The following is an 18058-nucleotide window of genomic DNA, read 5'->3' as shown; positions in this document are numbered from 1 at the left end:
TGAATTCTAGCAGTATTACAGCCGGTTTTAAAATCTCTGTACAGCCATGGTCACCCTGTTATTACCATGAAATGGGAGTTTATGAGGAACCATTGCCTATGTATTGAAATTACAGAAGACACTTCCACAAATTCGATCTGATCCAATCCACCCCAATCCAATTCAGTTAAATTCAAAATACTTTATTCATCCCAGGAGGGCAATTTAAGCAGCAAGCGATGCAACACAAAACACAAGACAAAAACAAAGACAAACAAACAAAAAAAAACGTTCAGAAAAAGTATACATAGGTGCAGTATAACAGCAAGCAGTACAAGTACAAGCGGCAGTACAAGTTGATATTTGCAGTGTTTTTCCAGGAGTAAGTAGCTGTTGGACATAATTTAGTTGAGTGGAGAAATTATACTTTTCGCAACAAATTTGTTTAGAGCCTTGAAAGTCAGTAACAAGATCATAATACAGGCAATATTTCTAATGTGAAAGACAGTCTAAATCAAATTTTTCACGGGGCTCAAAAGACAAGAGGGGGTCAAGTTTGCCGCCTAGATTCCTGACTATGGCTGACACATATGTGGGGAAGCCATCCATGATAACTGTGAAACCTTTAAGTTTATCCAGCTGACATTTGCTGCCCACCAGCAACATTTCTGTGTTGTCACTATTTAGCTTCAGGGGATTTGATGTCACACAAACAAGAGATAGGTGACAGAGGGGGAAGAAGTTTTAACATAAATCTGAGTATCATCTGCATACCAGTGAAACTGAAGACCATGTTTGTGTTTAATTTGGCCGAGAAGTAGCATATAAATAATAAAAAGCAAAGGGCCCAAGACTGAACTCTGAGGCACCCCATGATTGACTGAGGCCATGGGGGATTCATGAGGACCAAAGGAGAAGAAAAAATGCTGCCTGCCAGTCAGATAAGAGCAAAACCAGTTAAAGACAGTACCACTGATAGACAAGAATGTCTGCAAGCGACTAAGCAACACTGAATGATGTACTTTACCAAAAGCAGCACTAAAATCGAGAAGCAAAATTATACTTATAGCCCCCGAGTCAGAGGCAATAAGTAAATCTTTCACAATCCTGGCAAGGGTAGTCTCAGTGGTTTGATTTGAGCAGAAGCCAGACTGAAATGGCTCAGACAACTCATTAGCCATCATACAGTACAGTATATGTCTGTATTTGATGTGCAACCACATGCTATAAAACTTTCAATAGAAATGGTAAATTAGAGATTGGTCTGGAGTTCATCATTATATCAGAGTCCAAGCCAGGTTTCTTCAGTATAGGAGTGATAAATGCAGTCTTTAAGGCAGTAGAGACCACACCCAGGGAAAGGGAACTGTTGATAATGTTGACAATTAATGGGCAGATGTCTGGGAGGTACAGTAAACTTTCAATAAGGAGGTAGGGATGGTATCTAGGCATCAGGAAGTTGTTTTACAGGTTGCATGGGGCTCGGAAGGAAGCCAGCTAGCTCCAGATGGTATATAAAACTGTCACACCGTACACAGCAATTTTTAGAACTGTGACTCACATTTCACATGTAGTACACTTCTTTTTTCTGACACATATGAATATTAGAAAAGGAAGAAACTAACTGTGACACTTACTGTACAAGCAAAGGATATAAAAGCTGTCAGCTGGGATCCCTACACACTGATTTTTGTTGGAACGCTTGTATTTGTATATCACGGGGTGAAGAAATAAAAAAATGGTTGACAAAACATTTCAATCTTGTGAAAAGCATAGAATTAGTTAAGGAAAGTTCCATTTAAAGTTATGCAACAAAATGGCAGGCCTTCATTAAGGTTTCTGTAGGTTGTTTAGTTTGACATGTTACAAAAAGGATATTGCTGCACTGGAATCAGTAAAGCGGAAGGCAGCTGTGTTAACTCCAGGCTGTAAAGGAATGTCTTGTACAGACAAGCTAAAGGAAGCAAACCCCTTCAGACTTCGACTGAGTGGAAGTGTTCAACATCCTGAAAGGCACATTTAATTGAGGCTCCTACTTCAGGACTAATGGTAGAGAATAGATATGAATTAATTACAACAAAAATTGAATCTGTTCCAGACTGAAATCACAAAACATTTTTCTGCAAATGTTTGCGGGAGTCTGGACCAAACTTTGAGGCCATCTTGTTGAAGCTGATTCCCTGATTAAATATTGCCATTAGATATCGATTCCATCCTATGTTGTCTTTGAGTTTTGGAGAAAAGCTGATCAATTATTTTGTCTTTTCTAGGATTGATTACTGTAACACCCTATCTAAGTATCCAAATCCACACTGAACAAATTCCAATACGTTCAGAATTCGGCAGCCAGTCTTTACATTGGCTTCTTATCAGGTTTTGAGTAACCTTCAAAATTCTCGTGCTCACCTTGAGTATAAGGCTCTACACGGCTTGGTACCTCAATACCTACAGTATCTGACTCATTATCTGTCAATTCTCCACCTTGAAACCTTTGTTCGTCTGTCTTTGGTCCCCTAGATGTCCCTCAAGCTTGTGTACACTCTATGGGTGACAAGACCTTCTCTTGCTACGTCCCAAAGCTCTGGCATTCTATCCCCAAGGATATTAGAAAGTCACCTACCCTAAGTGCATTCAGATCTAGACTCCAAACCTTTCTATTCAGAAAGAATTTTACTTAGTGTCTGTGTCTGCTCCATTTTCTAATGACCATATAATTTGTGCTGCAGTTCTAACTGCTTGTCTTTCTTATACAGTATCTGCTCATTTTGTAATTTGCTATTCACATAATTGTTTTTTTGTTTGTTTTAACAGTTTTTACACCTACTGTAAAGTGCTTTGAGATGTCACTTTTAAAGGCAGGCGAAGCATTACTTTCTTATATTGGTAAAACACTGATATCTTCACTATCTGAACACGTTTTACAATATAAAATGAGAGTCTGGGCCTTTTCACCTGCTTCACTGGACCTCCCCTCACATGTAAAGAATTACAAGTGGCAAAAGTTCAATGGTATTCATCTCTGTTTCTGAGACATTAAACATTTAGACCACTAATGTGCTTCCATAATCTTTAGACAAAAAAAAAGAAATATACAAAAACCACAACTAGTCAGTTGTATTTCTGAAAAATAAGTGTAAGTCCACTGCCTTCTCCATTTAGACAGAGGGACAGACAATATTGTCTGTCCAACTGTAGAGTTGTGTAAAGTCTCACCTGCAGAGTAAAATGTATGCATTATTTTAAATTGAATTAATCATCCTGCACATTAAACGGAATTGAGCAGCACACCTTGACATATATTGACACACTGCACCTTCCTTCTCCATGTGCTGTCATGTCCCATCTGAAATACTATCAAGAATGTTCTCCTTATTGAAATGTATATATGACTGTATTGGCATACATCTTAAAATGAGTATTATTGTTATTGCTATATACTGTATAGCGAAAAGGAAAGTTGTTTTAAAAAGAAAGCCTTTGCTGTTCCTAATGCTAGGGGTTGGTTTATGAATTAATAACAACAGGCGGCAAACAACATTTGAATGTAGACAAGCGCAGGGTATTGCATGCAGGTAGCAAAAACATGAAGCATAAATACAAAATGGGAAGCACTGAGCTACTGTAGGAGTTTATGCTCACTTATTATTTACATGTTCATGATAATGGGGGAAAGTAATCAAAAGTGGCAGATAACACTTGGGGATTGTAATGAAGCAGCTGTTGCTTTGTGAGGTTTAAATTAAAGCTATTGACTGAAATTCAGGAGGGACAGCAACGACAAGTCAGTGAGAAGCTGTTTCCAATCCCCATCATTGTGAAATGAGCTCTATAAATTAAACACAACCCCCCCACATTTGTCTCAAACTACCCTCCTCCACCCAATCTCTGCCTTGAAGTTTACTCCTCTCTCTGAAGGGGGCTCGACTGCCCATTAACCAAGCCTGTTAAACCAAACCTTTTTCACCAAATATTTACAAAGCATCTAATTGTTGGAAGCCATTGCCTCTAGTGAAATGATTTTAACATCTAGAAAGGGGTTTTAGGTTTATCAAGGTCATGGTTTTGAGGCTTATTTAAAGAGACATAAGTGTATGCAACTCAGGTGGTTAAGGTATCTCTTTAAAGAGATGGAAGGAGACATATGAAGTCAGAGAAAGATTTGCCCAGTTAACCTCTGTTTCTCTGTTGGTTACTTCCCAATAAGTACTGTATCTTTAGAGGACTGATGAAGGGGTTAAATATTTTCCAAACCAGACTGAGACAAAGTGTATGATATACTGTACAATGTATTTTAAGCCACTTGACGTATGCACATGAACAATTAAATATTTTAAGCTCCAGACTGCCATGCAGTGTTAAAAGGGGACATTAACTTTAGGGAAGTAATGGAATGACACTCCTGAAAAGCCATCGGAATCATCAGACTTTTGGAGAAATAATACCTTATGACCTTAAGATAACACTTCATATATTTCTCCTAGGAAAAATAAACTACGATCTGTTCTTTTGTACACCCAGATTTTGGGAGTGTTTTATTTTGAGATATTTTGAGAACTTAACTTCATGAAGTCAATTTTAAAATGCTGCACAAAATTACAATGCCACATAAGGTCCACCCCACATTCTGAAAGACATCTCACACTTTGTGATAATAATGTTTCCACAGATAACACCAGTGGAGTTTAGCTACAGTATGTACACCTATTTACTGAAGATAGTGCATGTTGTATCCAAAAATGCATAGGTGATTTGCTTTGCACATGTGTGGTTTTACTTAAGGAAATATTTTTTTGGGGATAGATATACCACTGTTACCACTTTGTGTTTCTTTGCTCTTGGGGTTTCCCTTGTACATTTTAGTGCTTCTGTTTTTCATACTAGCTAACCATAAACGCTGTTTATGTTTCTGTCACGCCGGACATCCCTCCCTAGAGGGCGCTCCACTGCTCTCATTATTGTTTGTGTGATTTAGCTCTCCAGGTGTACCCTTTTAGTGTTATTATTTAAAGACCAGCTCCTCCAGTCCTCGGGGCTCATCATTAGGGTAAGATGTCGCAAGGCCCGCCTTGCACCAGGAAACCCTACGTCCGTCTCCTGAGGGCACAGGCCTCATCCCCGACACCTCCCACTTCCTGAGCCTGGGGTCTGGAGGATCTCGCCCCGTCACCCTTGGACCTCCATGTTTCGTCTGTCCGTGTGCTCCCCCCTCCTGGGGATTTTAACTTTGTCGCGTCCCAGGATGGATTTCTAATTGATGGACTCTTGGACTGTGCTTTGACCTGCCCTTGGACCCGTTTGGATTTGGATGCCGTTTTGTCTTCCCCTGTACACTGTCTCACGGACTGTCACTATTATTTTGTGCACTATTAAACCCCTGTGTGTTCCTTTTTACCACGCCTCCTGTTTTCTCCAGCTCTTACCGCATCGCATAGGGTCTTCTATAAGATCTGACACGTCCGTGTCCGTTACAGTTCCTCTGTATTGTCGTTAATGGTATGTCTACTCACTTTGCATTGAGAATATTTGTGCAGGCTACTATTGGTCTTTATTTGATAGCTATGCTCCAAAATCCACACAATAAAGCTATTTTTGTACTTAAACAAAAAATTCCCTTGATTTATTATAATATGACATCTCTTTTTTGACAAAGTTGTGGAAACCTTACCTCTGCCACTTGTTAGGTGACGCAGGCAGGAGCAGGTAGGACCCTACGCGTAGCTGTTTCCAGTCTAGTCTGGTCAGGATGTTGTTAAATAGGAAAGTGTGCAGTGTTAATTGGTGCGTGGACGTTTTCGGTGAAGAGTGCTTGTGAGAATGCGAGAACGTTTGCATGTGGTTCATGACACTACTTTAGTCAACATGCTTACAGTCTGAGCTGAGAAAAGACATAAAGTGTTCTATGCACTCTAAAGGTCAATAAAAAATGCAATAGTGCAGTGGTTCCCAGCCCTGTTCCTGGAAGACCTCTGTGCCTTCTTTCTTTTGTTCCAGTGGACTTTTTAATCACAGGCTGAATTTCATTTTCTCTTGGAGACAGATTTTCACATCTGTTTCAGCCTTTAAAAAAACACAATGTGATATACAATTACTATCAGCTCTATGCCAATTTCTGAGTTTGAGAACTAGCCTCATTTGTGTTGTCTCAAAAGTAACAAATTGGAGCTCTGCATGTTTTCAGGTGCTTTTGTATTGGTGTTCAGGTGGAATTGTATTAGTTGGATTTCCTTGTCACAGAGAAGACAACTATGCTCATGATAATGTGCATTCTCGCTGCTATTGAGCATATCAACAGTTATGTATCCAGAGGCCGACTGAAATTTCAGGTGTTTCAACATCAGACTCCTTTGCCCAAGTCTGGCAACGCATGTCAGGCTTAACTTGTTCCCAAGTGGCATTAAGCTCAAACATATGGAAATATGAAACCAATTTGCCTGTGGTTAAGAACTCAAGAAAAATGCCTCTGCTTCTCTCCTATTTTCCAGAGTCTTAAGGTGTTCACAGGTTATTCCCATTTCCCCAGCGGTTAGATGTGGTTAGATTGTGGAAATATATTTTTTTTAAATCTTAGTCCAGTATATTCCTTTTCCTCACCTGGTCCTAGCGATGGACCTGGTCAGTTGATCTTACTATGGTAGAAAGATGTTGGCTCTACATTGAAATCCATCACATTCCTTCCCCATACTGTACATCATTCAATCCTGTCCTATTGCAGCATGACTCAAATGGAGAACTTCGCTACTTGGATTCATGTTGCTGTTATGGAGGACAGAGGAATCTTGGGGTTCTGCTGCTGGCACTGTCAAGCCCTCATTGCTTGGTACTTTCTGCATAGCTGTCTGCCTGTGAAATCCTTCAGAACAGGCTTTGAAGGGAAGGTTTTAAATGTTTTTAGGAAATTTTATTTTTTATTTACATTTAGGACATTTGTTTTTAAGTTTTCTAAAGCAAGCACTGTAAGATGTAAGGCACAGCTCCATGTACTGGTTAATATGAAATAAACAGATCAAGAGCAGGGAGTATTGTAGTGTCTGTAATGATAGTACATTTCTGCACAGTAATTACAATCAGTGCGATCTTTCACAGGAAACAGTTTAGCTACAGGCCACACGATTAGAGGTTATAGTTGTGTAATTCACAACAAACTAAAGCTAACATCATGTAACACAAAATGCACATCATCCAGGAAAACACACATTTTTCATTTGTATACTGTTAACCACAGTTATGTTAAGTTCTTAAAGTTTATTCAAGGTCCCATTGCATTTTAATGCCATTTTGGCAGTGATCAATCAGAAAGCTTTAAAAAACTAGTGAAAATAGTTATTTATATATATATATGAATAGGAAGCCTTCTAAATATAGCCACTTGCTTCAAAATAAATCAGTTTCAGAAAGGAAGTTGCAATATGAGTAGCTTTGGTGGTACTTTGGATACATATCTTTTCTTACAGGTACTGTAACCAGACATTTCTGAACCAACCTATACAGACAAGTACTCACTTTTCTTAAAGTTCTGCATTTAGCTGACTCATTTGGCATTAGTAAGACATTAAAAATACTCTTGCAAGATTCAAACTTAAATATTGGAAGACAAACCCTTTTCCCTTTATTAGACTGCTGTGTACAACTATATTCTATTCCCAGATAGTAATTTAAAATAACATAATATAGCATAGGTAGCATACAAAAAATCAGTATTTCCTTTACTGATATAAATCTTTGGTCTTTACTGAGACAGTCAACAACATCTATATATCTGAGGTGTTAGAAATATGTGAATTAATTCTGGATCCCATCTGATCAAATCAGGCTTTGGTCCTATTGCCTAATAAGCGTTGATATCTCACAAGTTAATTGTCCATTCCTAGACCTGAGGTGTTATCTGTGTGGAGCTTCTGTGTTTTCTCTGTGTTCATGTAGGTTTCCACAAGGTGCTCTGGTTTCCTCCTACAGTCAAAAGACATAGTAGAAGGTTAATTTGTGTCAGTAAAATTGGCACTGGTGTGAGTGTGTGCATGTCAATATTTGTGTCTGTGTGTGCCCTGTGAAGTACTGGTGTCCCACTTAGGATGTATCCTGCCTTCCACCCATAGCTTGCCAGGTTGGGCTCCAGCATCCCCCATTTCCCTGTCCTGGATAAAAAGGTTTAGAAAATAGGATGGATTGATATTGCCCATTGGAAACATTATCTGTTACTGCTTCAAGAAATGCTGTATATCTGCAATATCTTAGGGATGCCCTTCCTTTTCCCAAGACTTTTCAAATCTTGTCTTTCCCATGTCAAATTAATCTGACAAACCATGAGATCTCAGGCTTCGTATTGCTGCAATTAAATATTGAAATAAAAAAGGAAAATAATGGAAGTTCTGATGTAACAACACAAAAGTGTAATTTATTTTACCCAGGTTTGGGGTGTTAATTAAATTGCTTCCATGTTGTCAGAGGCTAAATATACTACAGAGGAGTTAAGAGTTTCTTCAACAAATGGTGAGAAACCCACGTGGTACTGGATTTCTTACACAGTCGTTGAAGGCATGAACACAGATTACAATTCAGTCATATGCACAATAAAGAAAAAAGAAATATGAACACACTGGAAAGAACGATGGCACAGTATTTGCCATCTAAAGAGCCAGCAGAATTGGGGGCTCTTTCTGCTCTCTGGTTAATAACGGACTCCTGGAGGAAAGCCGGTGGCCTGGATGATAATTAAATTCATTCCCGTCTTGCGTTTCTTAATCTCCCGGGCAATCTGGCACCAGGAACAGATGTTGCAGAAGGTCACGTACATGCAGTCGTGGCAGATACTGCCCTGTCAACACAGAACAGAAGTTATTCAAACATCCCTGAACTCTTCTGCATGTTTTCCTTATGTGTACCATTGTTGTGCATTGGTTTCCTATGTTTAAACTTGGCTCTGTAGTATACTTTTATCCCGTGTTTATGCTGTGTCCACCAAACAGGAAGGTAGTGATTAAGGCAGAGTGGATCCGGCCAAGTCGAAGACAAGTTCTACTCGTAAGGGATGAGAATGTGATATGTGTGCAAGTCATGGACCAGTTTCACTTTAAAAGGTTAGATACAAAAAAGCTGGTCCTGTCACAGCCTAATTAAGGTTATAGAAGGGGGGCAGTGTGTGCAGATTCCCTATACTTGTAGTATAAAGGGAATTGCAAGGGACATTAGAATGCTTCTGAGAGATTAGGGGAATGATGTCTATAATGATTTCACTGTTTTCCATGAGCCCTGATACAGCCTCTTCCTAGCGAAGAAAACAATAAAAGCACAGCAAAATGGAGAGAAAATGGGATACTTCTGAGCTTTGAAAATCATGAACCAGGCTGGCAAAGGAAGTTGTCCTGATGCCTTTAAAAGAAGAGAACAAATCTTTCCTAAAATCAGTTTAGACTGGGGTTAAATATATTCAAACGAATGCACATTGAAACATGATTAAAAAACATACATTATTAAGTTGTGACATCACAAGGACTGACAGGAGACTGCACCTTTGACCATGAGAAAAGTCATTTTCTATTATTAGAGAAAGCATATATCAATGATCTCTTTTATAATATTAATTGATTAAGCTGCATTTTGGTTAATGGTTTTGGTTTAGTTTTGTGCACAATTTTGTCTAAATTCCTTAAGATAAAGACATTTATGGTAGGAACTTACAGTAAGTTTTGCACTTTCCCACAATTACTTTGGATGTGATCTGGGCTTGAGTTGTCCCAAATTAATTATTTTCACAAAGTTTCACATAGGAAAACGTATTAGTGAAGTAGTTTGTATTGGGGAAACGTGGACCATAGCAATATGAAGTATTTGAAATTACTGAAATTGAGCACAACCCAAAGGACCAGAACTTCTCACAGTGACTGAAACCTGCTGAATCTGTTGGGCTTCTGAGGGTGACCGGTACCTTGATATGATAACGCTCCCGGACTGCAACTCGCAAGGCCAGTGACCCAGAAAAATAGAGTAACGGCAGACAGAAGCACTCTCCAAAATCACTGCTGGTATTGCCGGCGAAACAGTGGAAACACCAGGTAGCACAACAACCTTCAAAAACAACATAGACATTTTTCCTTGTTAACTCCAACAATATTTCTGTAGTTTGGTCACACCCTAATTAATGCACCTCAGTTCTTTGAGACAACAAGTTGAAAGTCTATTTGGCATGACTCGCCTGGCTGAGGAAATGGCAACCCGCCAGTGAGAATGAAGCTGAAGGAATGAGTCAGGGAGCTGCTGTATGGGTGAAGACGGAGTGGAGGGAGGGGTGAGACGAAAGTGTGTGTTCACGAGAAGAGATATTTATAAGTAGGGGAGTACAAGTGGGTGAAATTAGAATTTGACCTCCTCCTGAGCTTCTCAGACAAGATGGCGATCTTCATTTCCCAGAATTCTGTGGGGGAATGAACCTGCTGCCCTTTGTCATCATCCTGAGAATTCATCATCCTCCAAATAATGGTCTGGTGAATAAAGGGTGCATTATGTACTTCAGAAAAGATCCTATATCTTGTCTGAACCTAAGACCCTCTTGCAACACATGTGAGTAGATTTTTCTATTGTTTTAATGCCCAGATTCTAATTTTTGGTAAAAAAAATTTGTTAAAGGCGAAGTGCTGTCCCAGTTTCTCAGACCATGTATTAAATCTGGGTCACAAAATAAATTAATTTACGGTTTTGCAAACTTTTACAAATTGTGAGTGAAGGGTAAAATCATGAACCTTCTGATAGTACTTCATGTTGCCATGTTGTCACAGGCAGACAACAAACCGCTGCTCTCGCCAAGGGCAAGAGCGAGAGCTTGCACGAAACCTAAAAATGTCCCTTCGCTGTAAAGGAATGGGAAACTTGTTCTCCTAACAACATGAATCCTTTATTTTGTCTTTCTGAACTCACATACATACATGTATCTCAAACATTGCCTCACTGTTGAGCATTTGGCTGTTCAGAACATTGTCGTCACACACAAAGCAGTGGATTGGATTAGTAGGAAGTCAAACTATTTCCTTTTCCAAGGGATTGTCACCTAATGAAGAGACTGGTAATAGACATGGAGCTTAATGCTGGTCCCTTAGACTTTCATGACAAGATTCGGCGTGATGTACATTCGAATAGGCACAGGTTGTGCAGCAGACATTTCAACCCAAATTTATCTGTATGCTGAGTTCACACATAGTATTTGTTGACTAAACCATCTCAAAATTGCTATGTTGAATTCAATTCAGTTTCACTCATTCAAATCAACTGTTCAGGTTTGAAACACAGCTGTTTCAAATTTGAAAATGAATATGTGAGTATTTTAGTTGGTTGGCTGGTTGCTCTTTTTTTTGCAACCCAAAATATTTTTTTGCATAGATAAAATATCTATGAAACATGCCACCTTGTATGTGTGGGTTTCGTGAAAATATTTAAAATTTATATAATAGCAAAATTCAGTTGGTCTAAAGCATGTTTACAATGAAATAGAGGCACCTTCATGTCACTGGGTTTTGAATCACAGACAATGAATTGATGGCAATATGGTACTATGCATGCATTGAAACTTTGTAATTTGAAGAATGTACACTTCAAATTATGTGGTAGTTTTATTATGGTTTGAAATATACTCATCATTGCTGATTCATCATAACCCCAAAATGTAAAAATAGTGTTGCAGTTCCCTTTAAATAAAAACCTACCCCAAACAGAAATCTTGCAATTTCTAAAATATAGTAATGAGCTGAAAGTCTTTCATGATGCTGCATCTATATGTCTCTCTGTGCACAAGCACATACACACCAATAAAGAAATTGGGAAGAAGTGACCTTTTCATGTTGTACACAAGAATGAGGAGATGGTCCACCAACACTATCTCAAGTACAAAACAGAGAGTTGGACTTACAGATACTCATGTCATAGCAGCAGTCGGTGATGCTTGTGCTCCACTGATTCGACTGGAGCTGAATTACTTGCTGCGTCATGACTGGCTGGGGCTGCTGGTAGGTGATGTGTGTTGCCATGCCAACTTCGTGTCTGAAAACAGATACAGTATGCAGCTTTGAATATCATTGTGTTTTTCTTATAAGTAACATACAGTATATTGTTTAAGAAACAAAATTTCCTCTTCCCTTATTAATACAAGCAGGTATCCCTGAAAATATATGTAAGAAACATGAGAAGTTGGGATGGCACCAGTCCAATCAGTGCCATAGATGAGAGGAATTATGGTACACCCTGTCTTGCTCCTGTTTATCTTTTGATACAATGGTCAGTTCTTTCTGTCACAAAATCAGAAAAACATTCTATCACAAAAACATATCCACTCTAGACCCTGTGACAATGGTTTACTGAATTTTGGGAGGAAGTGAAATGTATTAAAGTTAAAATTCGTTTTGTGTTGATAATGGTTGAAAGACACAATTTTTGGAATATTCCTGTAACATCTGCAAAATTAAAAAAAATGTCCTCTAAGAAGGAATCGATATTTCTGACTGTAGGGTCACTGGGAGGCTTCCGTAGATAGAAGCCATTTCAGAGCTGGAAAAGAATCAGGTGTGGTCAGTCAGCGAAACTGAGACTAAGGCCTCCATTACTGCAAGTTCACCTATTGACAAAGCCGACGAGTCAGCTGTGATAAACCAGGGGAACAGAGGAGACTGGTGAACAGAGAGAAAGAGCGAGAGAGAAGTAAATAAAATAATTCTAGTTAAAACATTATTTTTTAGTGGTTTGGAATAAACTCGACCTCTAGTATAGTTGGGGAAAAACTTCTTATCAAAGTATAGTAAGAAGTTCAATAGTAGTTAGGTTTTGTTTTGGTTATTTTCTTGTACAGAAAAGATTTGCTGAGAAAACAAACTTTGCAACATAATTTCAAATAAACAAGTAGTTTATTGATTTCCCATCCATCCCCCCTCATTATTTCTGACACTGTGTGTACCCTTTATGATTTTCTATACTTAATGGTCATTTGTTTTGTTAGAAGAATCTCCTTTCATCTGTCCATTAATACAATTCCCATGGGATGGTAACCATGGCTGGACCATGGTTGTCACGTAGTTCAGCCAAATGCCAGATGGGATGGTCCACTTTCAGGGAGGGTGGGTTGGTTTATGTTGAGAAATTGCAGTTAAAAAAATAACACTCCAGCCCTCATACATAAATACATCCAATTTTCTATACTACATAATTTATTGACCATCTCATTTGGTACTGCCTCCCTCATTCGAGACTCCCAGTGTCATTATTGATTTGGATTGGTCCAAATGACCAATTGAGCCAATGTGTCACATCTAAGAATATGGACAATGACCCTTTTAAAGCAAAAATGATAACACAGATTTGGAAGTTGTCTAAAACTGCTCCGTGTGCTTAAACAAGTCAAACCTGAGCCATGTTAAATTACGTTCCAATTAGAATCCCAAGTTTTGTTACACTATTGAGTGGGAAATAGTCATCTGAGTTCACCCTAATATCTCCTCTGTTCTAGATTGTGGGAATTTAACTATTTTAACCTATATGTATATGACAGTCCTCAAAGACCAGGAATCATTCTTGTTGCTAATATTAAACTATTTCTAACGCTACTTTGTCTCTTTTGTGGTATGTGTAACCAAACTGAGCACAATGTTCCAAATTAGGTCTCAGTAGAGTATGGCGTAGCTTATGCATAACATGCATTTGAATTGTACACGTTTCTGCTATATATTCAAACTTTCTGTTTGCTTTTTATTGCTTTCCCACATCAACTTGATGAAGAGATTTAAGAACCTAGGCCAAGGTCCATTTCAAACATGACTATCTGTAATGCTGAATCACTCTTGTGATATGTCTTACAGCAGATGCTCCTACAAAGGTAGCTTGGTCTGGAGGACCTAAAAACATATTTCTACAATCAGAAAAGCTGAGGCCAAAGCACCCCTGCTCTTTGTTTCAAGACTTCTTTCCCTGGTTTGGTCCTCAAATCTACAGGAATTCTACTTTCGGTGTGGCTACAACCCTATTAGAACTGGCTAGTCCTGTTTGGCCAGGGACAGGTATGATGCCTGCAGTACTACTGCCTCTGATACAGCAAAAGTGGGTCAAGAAAGTTTATTTAACTTTTGAGAAAACATCATATTTCCATCTCCATCCCTGTAGACCCCTTATTTTCAGAAGTCTGACAAACCTGTCAGTTTGTTAGTTTCACCTCTGAACCTGTAATGTACCGAGAACACCACTTGAGATCTCATGCATGACACTCACCAGTATAACCCAGTATAACCCAGCTGCTGGATTACACCCCTTTCTCTCTGAGATGGTTTACATTGCGAAATGAGCTCGCTGACAGCTGAAGATCATATCACCCTGCAACTCACATCTGGCAACCCACTGAAGCTCAGCAGGTGTGAGCCTGGTCAGTACCTGGATGGGAGACCTCCTGGGAAAACCTAAGGTTGCTCCTGGAAGAGGTGTAAGTGGGGCCAACAGGGGTCTATGTAGGTCCTAATGCCCCAGTATAGTGAGAGGGAGACTATACTGTAAAAAGGCACCGTCCTTCGGATGAGAGGTAAAAGCGACGTCCTGACTCTCTGTGGTCATTAAAAATCCCAGGACGTTTCTTGAAAAGAGTAGGGGTGTAACCCCAGTGTCCTGGCCAAATTTCCAATTGGACCTTACCAATCATGGCTCCTAATAATCCCCATCTATGAACTAGCTCCATTACTCTGTTCTCCACCCCACTAATAGCTGATGCGTAGTGAGCGGTCTGGTGCACTATGCCTGCCGTCGCATCATCCAGGTGGATGCTGCACGGTAGTAGTGTTGAAGGGGAGTCCCCCTTAACCGTAAAAAGCGCTTTGATTGCAGTGTCCAGGAAAGCGCAATATAAGTGTCGTTCAAAAATTATATTATGAAGATGATTTCTCCAATAGGCTCAGCCCGTGAAGCGTTCTTTGGCTGCCCTCTAGTTTTCTACTCCTGTAACTACACCACAGATTCCTTTGCTCTGTTACAGCATATTCATTTTGGCTTCCATTTCTGGAGCAGAAGCCCTTGCATTCCTGTGAAGGAACAGTACTTTTCTGCCTGCTCTCTCTTTCTTCAGCTTCTCTTGCATTTCTACTATTAAAACATCATCAGCAGGTTAGCCCAGGAGTGAAATGGCAGGCCGATACAATCCTGCACCACTTTCTGTAAAATGCTTTAAGACAGAAAGCAATTTGGGACAACAACAGCAAAAACACAATTGTTTTTTCAACACACTTTTGAGATAAATGCGTATAGGACATTCCTGTTTGGCCAGCTTGCATATCAATAAGCTATATTTATCCATTATCATAAAGCCCTTTAGAGCTGATAAGGGTTGTGGCAACATAGAACCTGCCCAAGAAGCACAGCAGTAGAGACACCAATTAACCTAAGAAGCAAGTCCTGGATGATGGGAACATTAAGGAGACCATGGGATCTCCACGCCAGAATCGAACTCAGCCCCTGAGAGCTGTGAGACAGCAGCACTAACTGTCCATGTTTTACCAGCTACTTAGTTTTAAAGGACTGAATCCCATAAACAAAACCAAATACCACTGACATGTCAACACCATGACCACACCCTGATGCGTGATAATTCTGAATTACACAAAGTTCATTGATCATACACTTCAATGAAAATATTCTGTTTTTCTCAAAGGAGGAAATTGCTAGTGAAGCAGTTGAATGTGATAGAAACTGCATTTCTATGTCCTATTTCTAAGCTACAGTATATGTTAGTAAATGTCTAACATAAACAGCACAAGGTTGCATTTTTGTAAGCACGTAATGTGTCTCTGAAACACCTGTGTCTGACTTTTTAACTAAATGTTTTATTGTTATTACTTCCCACAAGAAAAAAAATGTTTGTGTTTGATAGTAGCAAAGTGTTTCAGACTATTTAGAATTTTCTATAATATTGGTACTGTTTTTTTTTTACTGATTTATGTTATTTATGTCTTATACTGAAGTGCCAAAAATACACCTGGAATGGAATGATGGAATAAAATTTTTATTTACTACACAATGTTTTAATTTATTATTTAGTGTTGCATTCCTGTTGCCTTGTATTTGCTAAACCTCAATAATATGATTCACAAATAATTCAAATATTTAGATTTTTTAAAAGCAGCAACTAAAACGAAAACGAAAAACTTTGATTAATTGTAATTTTTAACAAAAGGATGTTTATAAAAACTGAGCTCACTAAAGCTGTTTTGTCTTACCTGCTGCTGGTCCAATTTGAAAGTGGAGTTGATTGGATAGAAATAAAGGGAAGAGAAAACTGACACTGACTAACAGAAGCAGAGCTCTTTTACTTGAAGAGGTACAAGGAAACTGTTTTGGCCACCTGTATTTGTAGTGCCTGTCCAATCACATTAAAGGAGAGTATGGTTTGTTCTTATCTCCATTTAATACAGTATGTTTTTCAGTTAAATTGGGGAAGCTTTATATGAATGAAATTAAAATTTGAAGGATTCAGGTTTCCAAATAACTAATACTTGGTTGAATACTAAGAGAATTCAATACACTACCACACAGTATCCATTAGTGTCCCTTGGTTCATACTTGACTCTGCAGAAGTCTGCTGGGTTGAATTTATCAGTACCACTGAAGATTTTGAATACTTGAATCAGATCAATTCATAGCCTTCTCTGTTCAGGACAATAAGGGTTCAGGTATTTTAAGATTTCAGCATACAAAATGTCTTTCGATCCCATGGTTTGGAAATTTGGAGTCAAGTGCTGTAATATCTTCATGCAACATGGGGACTATTATTGTACACAATATCCTAAAATCGATATTAGTAGTGCATTCGTGTATAAGAAAACCCTTTTATTTGAATTCTATGCTTGTAACTATACAATTAAACATTCTTTTAGACTTTTCTTTTCTTACCCCATATGGCATGAAAGATGTAAGGGAGGTGTAAGTGAAGTACTAACACTGAAGTCTTTATTACAACTACAGTATCTTCTTATTGCTGGGCAATACTATCTTCATTCTTTAAACTGCAAAGCTGGTCGCTAGGGGCTATCTATTGAACTAAATTGCAATTTACAAACTCCAAATTGGGGACATCCAACAGGGTACCCATCACATTCAGCTTCGGTGCCCTGAGAGTAATTGAGATACCCAGGCTTTATCTTTGCCCTAGGCTAGTAGCCAGACAGCAGGGTTTAAAAATAACAAATGCCAATCTACATCTGAGATAGACAATATTCTGTTTTTTCTCTTTCAAAGTTATCTACACAGAGAAGCCATTCACTAAGATGTGGTACTTGGAAAGACATATTTTAATATCTGTTCATTTGAATGGGAAATTATGGCACGGTGCTTGGGTCATGCATTCATTTCAGAAATTAAAAATGAAACTAAATAGGCCAGATTGTTTTTTTTATCATTTTAAATATTTAGTCACTAAATATTTTAAAGGAAACAGTGTGGTATTTAAGGAGTGTGTTTTTTTTTTTCCTGGTGATGAAATGTTATGCACACAACAATTAGGTGTCAGCTATGCCTGTATGCTTCATTTTCTCGGTGAATTGTCGTTCTCCACATCGTTTCATATCAAAGGAAAGGAGGTAACAAGGAGTCATTTTATAAAACCTCCAACTTCTTGCAATAAAATAGGAATCTGACTTACCTCATGATTCCTGGCACTTGGAAAGAGAATGGCTATTTGTATGTTACAACTGTCTCAGCCTTTACCAACTTTGGGTTTATTACATACTGCATGTACATAAAGTGTGTGATGTTGCAAGGAACTGCCAAAGGTTTATGCAAAGATGTTGTGGTAGGGAATCAGATTTGCATGCGTTTGTGAATGCTGGATGCTTTAGCGTTGCACGTTTCCTGAAACCCAGTCAAAAGACAGCATTGTCAGATAATTTGATATTTAAAATCATTTAAAATTATGGGAGCTTTTTTCCATCACAATATTAAACCTAGTTTTGGATCTTATACTGCTTTAGAATCTGTGCATTTTCAGCAAAGTATGAAGTATTCTTTCCCTTTAGATTCATTAGGTAATTTCATCATTCTTAGAATTTCACCATTCTTCCATTTTCTTGGTGCTTTG

General features: G+C 38.6%; 1 protein-coding gene across 1 annotated transcript; it reads right to left on the bottom strand.

The window, feature by feature from the left end:
- Positions 1 to 6996: 6996 nt before the first annotated feature.
- Positions 6997 to 17726, bottom strand: LOC148672649 (cornifelin homolog). The gene is made up of 4 exons (XM_088628464.1): positions 17624 to 17726; positions 11873 to 12003; positions 9902 to 10041; positions 6997 to 8791 (listed from the first exon to the last, which is right to left on the bottom strand). The coding sequence occupies exons 1-4, from the start codon at positions 17626 to 17628 to the stop codon at positions 8645 to 8647; spliced, it is 423 nt and encodes a 140-aa protein (XP_088484590.1). The 5' UTR covers positions 17629 to 17726; the 3' UTR covers positions 6997 to 8644.
- Between the last annotated feature and the right edge of the window lie 332 nt (positions 17727 to 18058).

Source organism: Lepisosteus platostomus, chromosome 4 (assembly GCF_059453375.1).
Source record: "Lepisosteus platostomus isolate fLepPlt1 chromosome 4, fLepPlt1.hap1, whole genome shotgun sequence".
Lineage (NCBI taxonomy): Eukaryota > Metazoa > Chordata > Actinopteri > Semionotiformes > Lepisosteidae > Lepisosteus > Lepisosteus platostomus.
The sequence above is the reverse complement of the archived record's forward strand: the minus strand, read 5'-3'. Positions and strand labels throughout refer to the sequence as shown.

Excerpts from the sequence above, each read along its gene's own strand:
- LOC148672649 (XM_088628464.1), bottom strand. Across the intron at positions 10,042-11,872 it reads CTGCTATGACATGAGTATCT|GTTGTTGTGCTACCTGGTGT; the intron begins GTAAGTCCAACT and ends TTGTTTTTGAAG. Across the intron at positions 8,792-9,901 it reads GGGAGCGTTATCATATCAAG|GGCAGTATCTGCCACGACTG; the intron begins GTACCGGTCACC and ends CTGTGTTGACAG.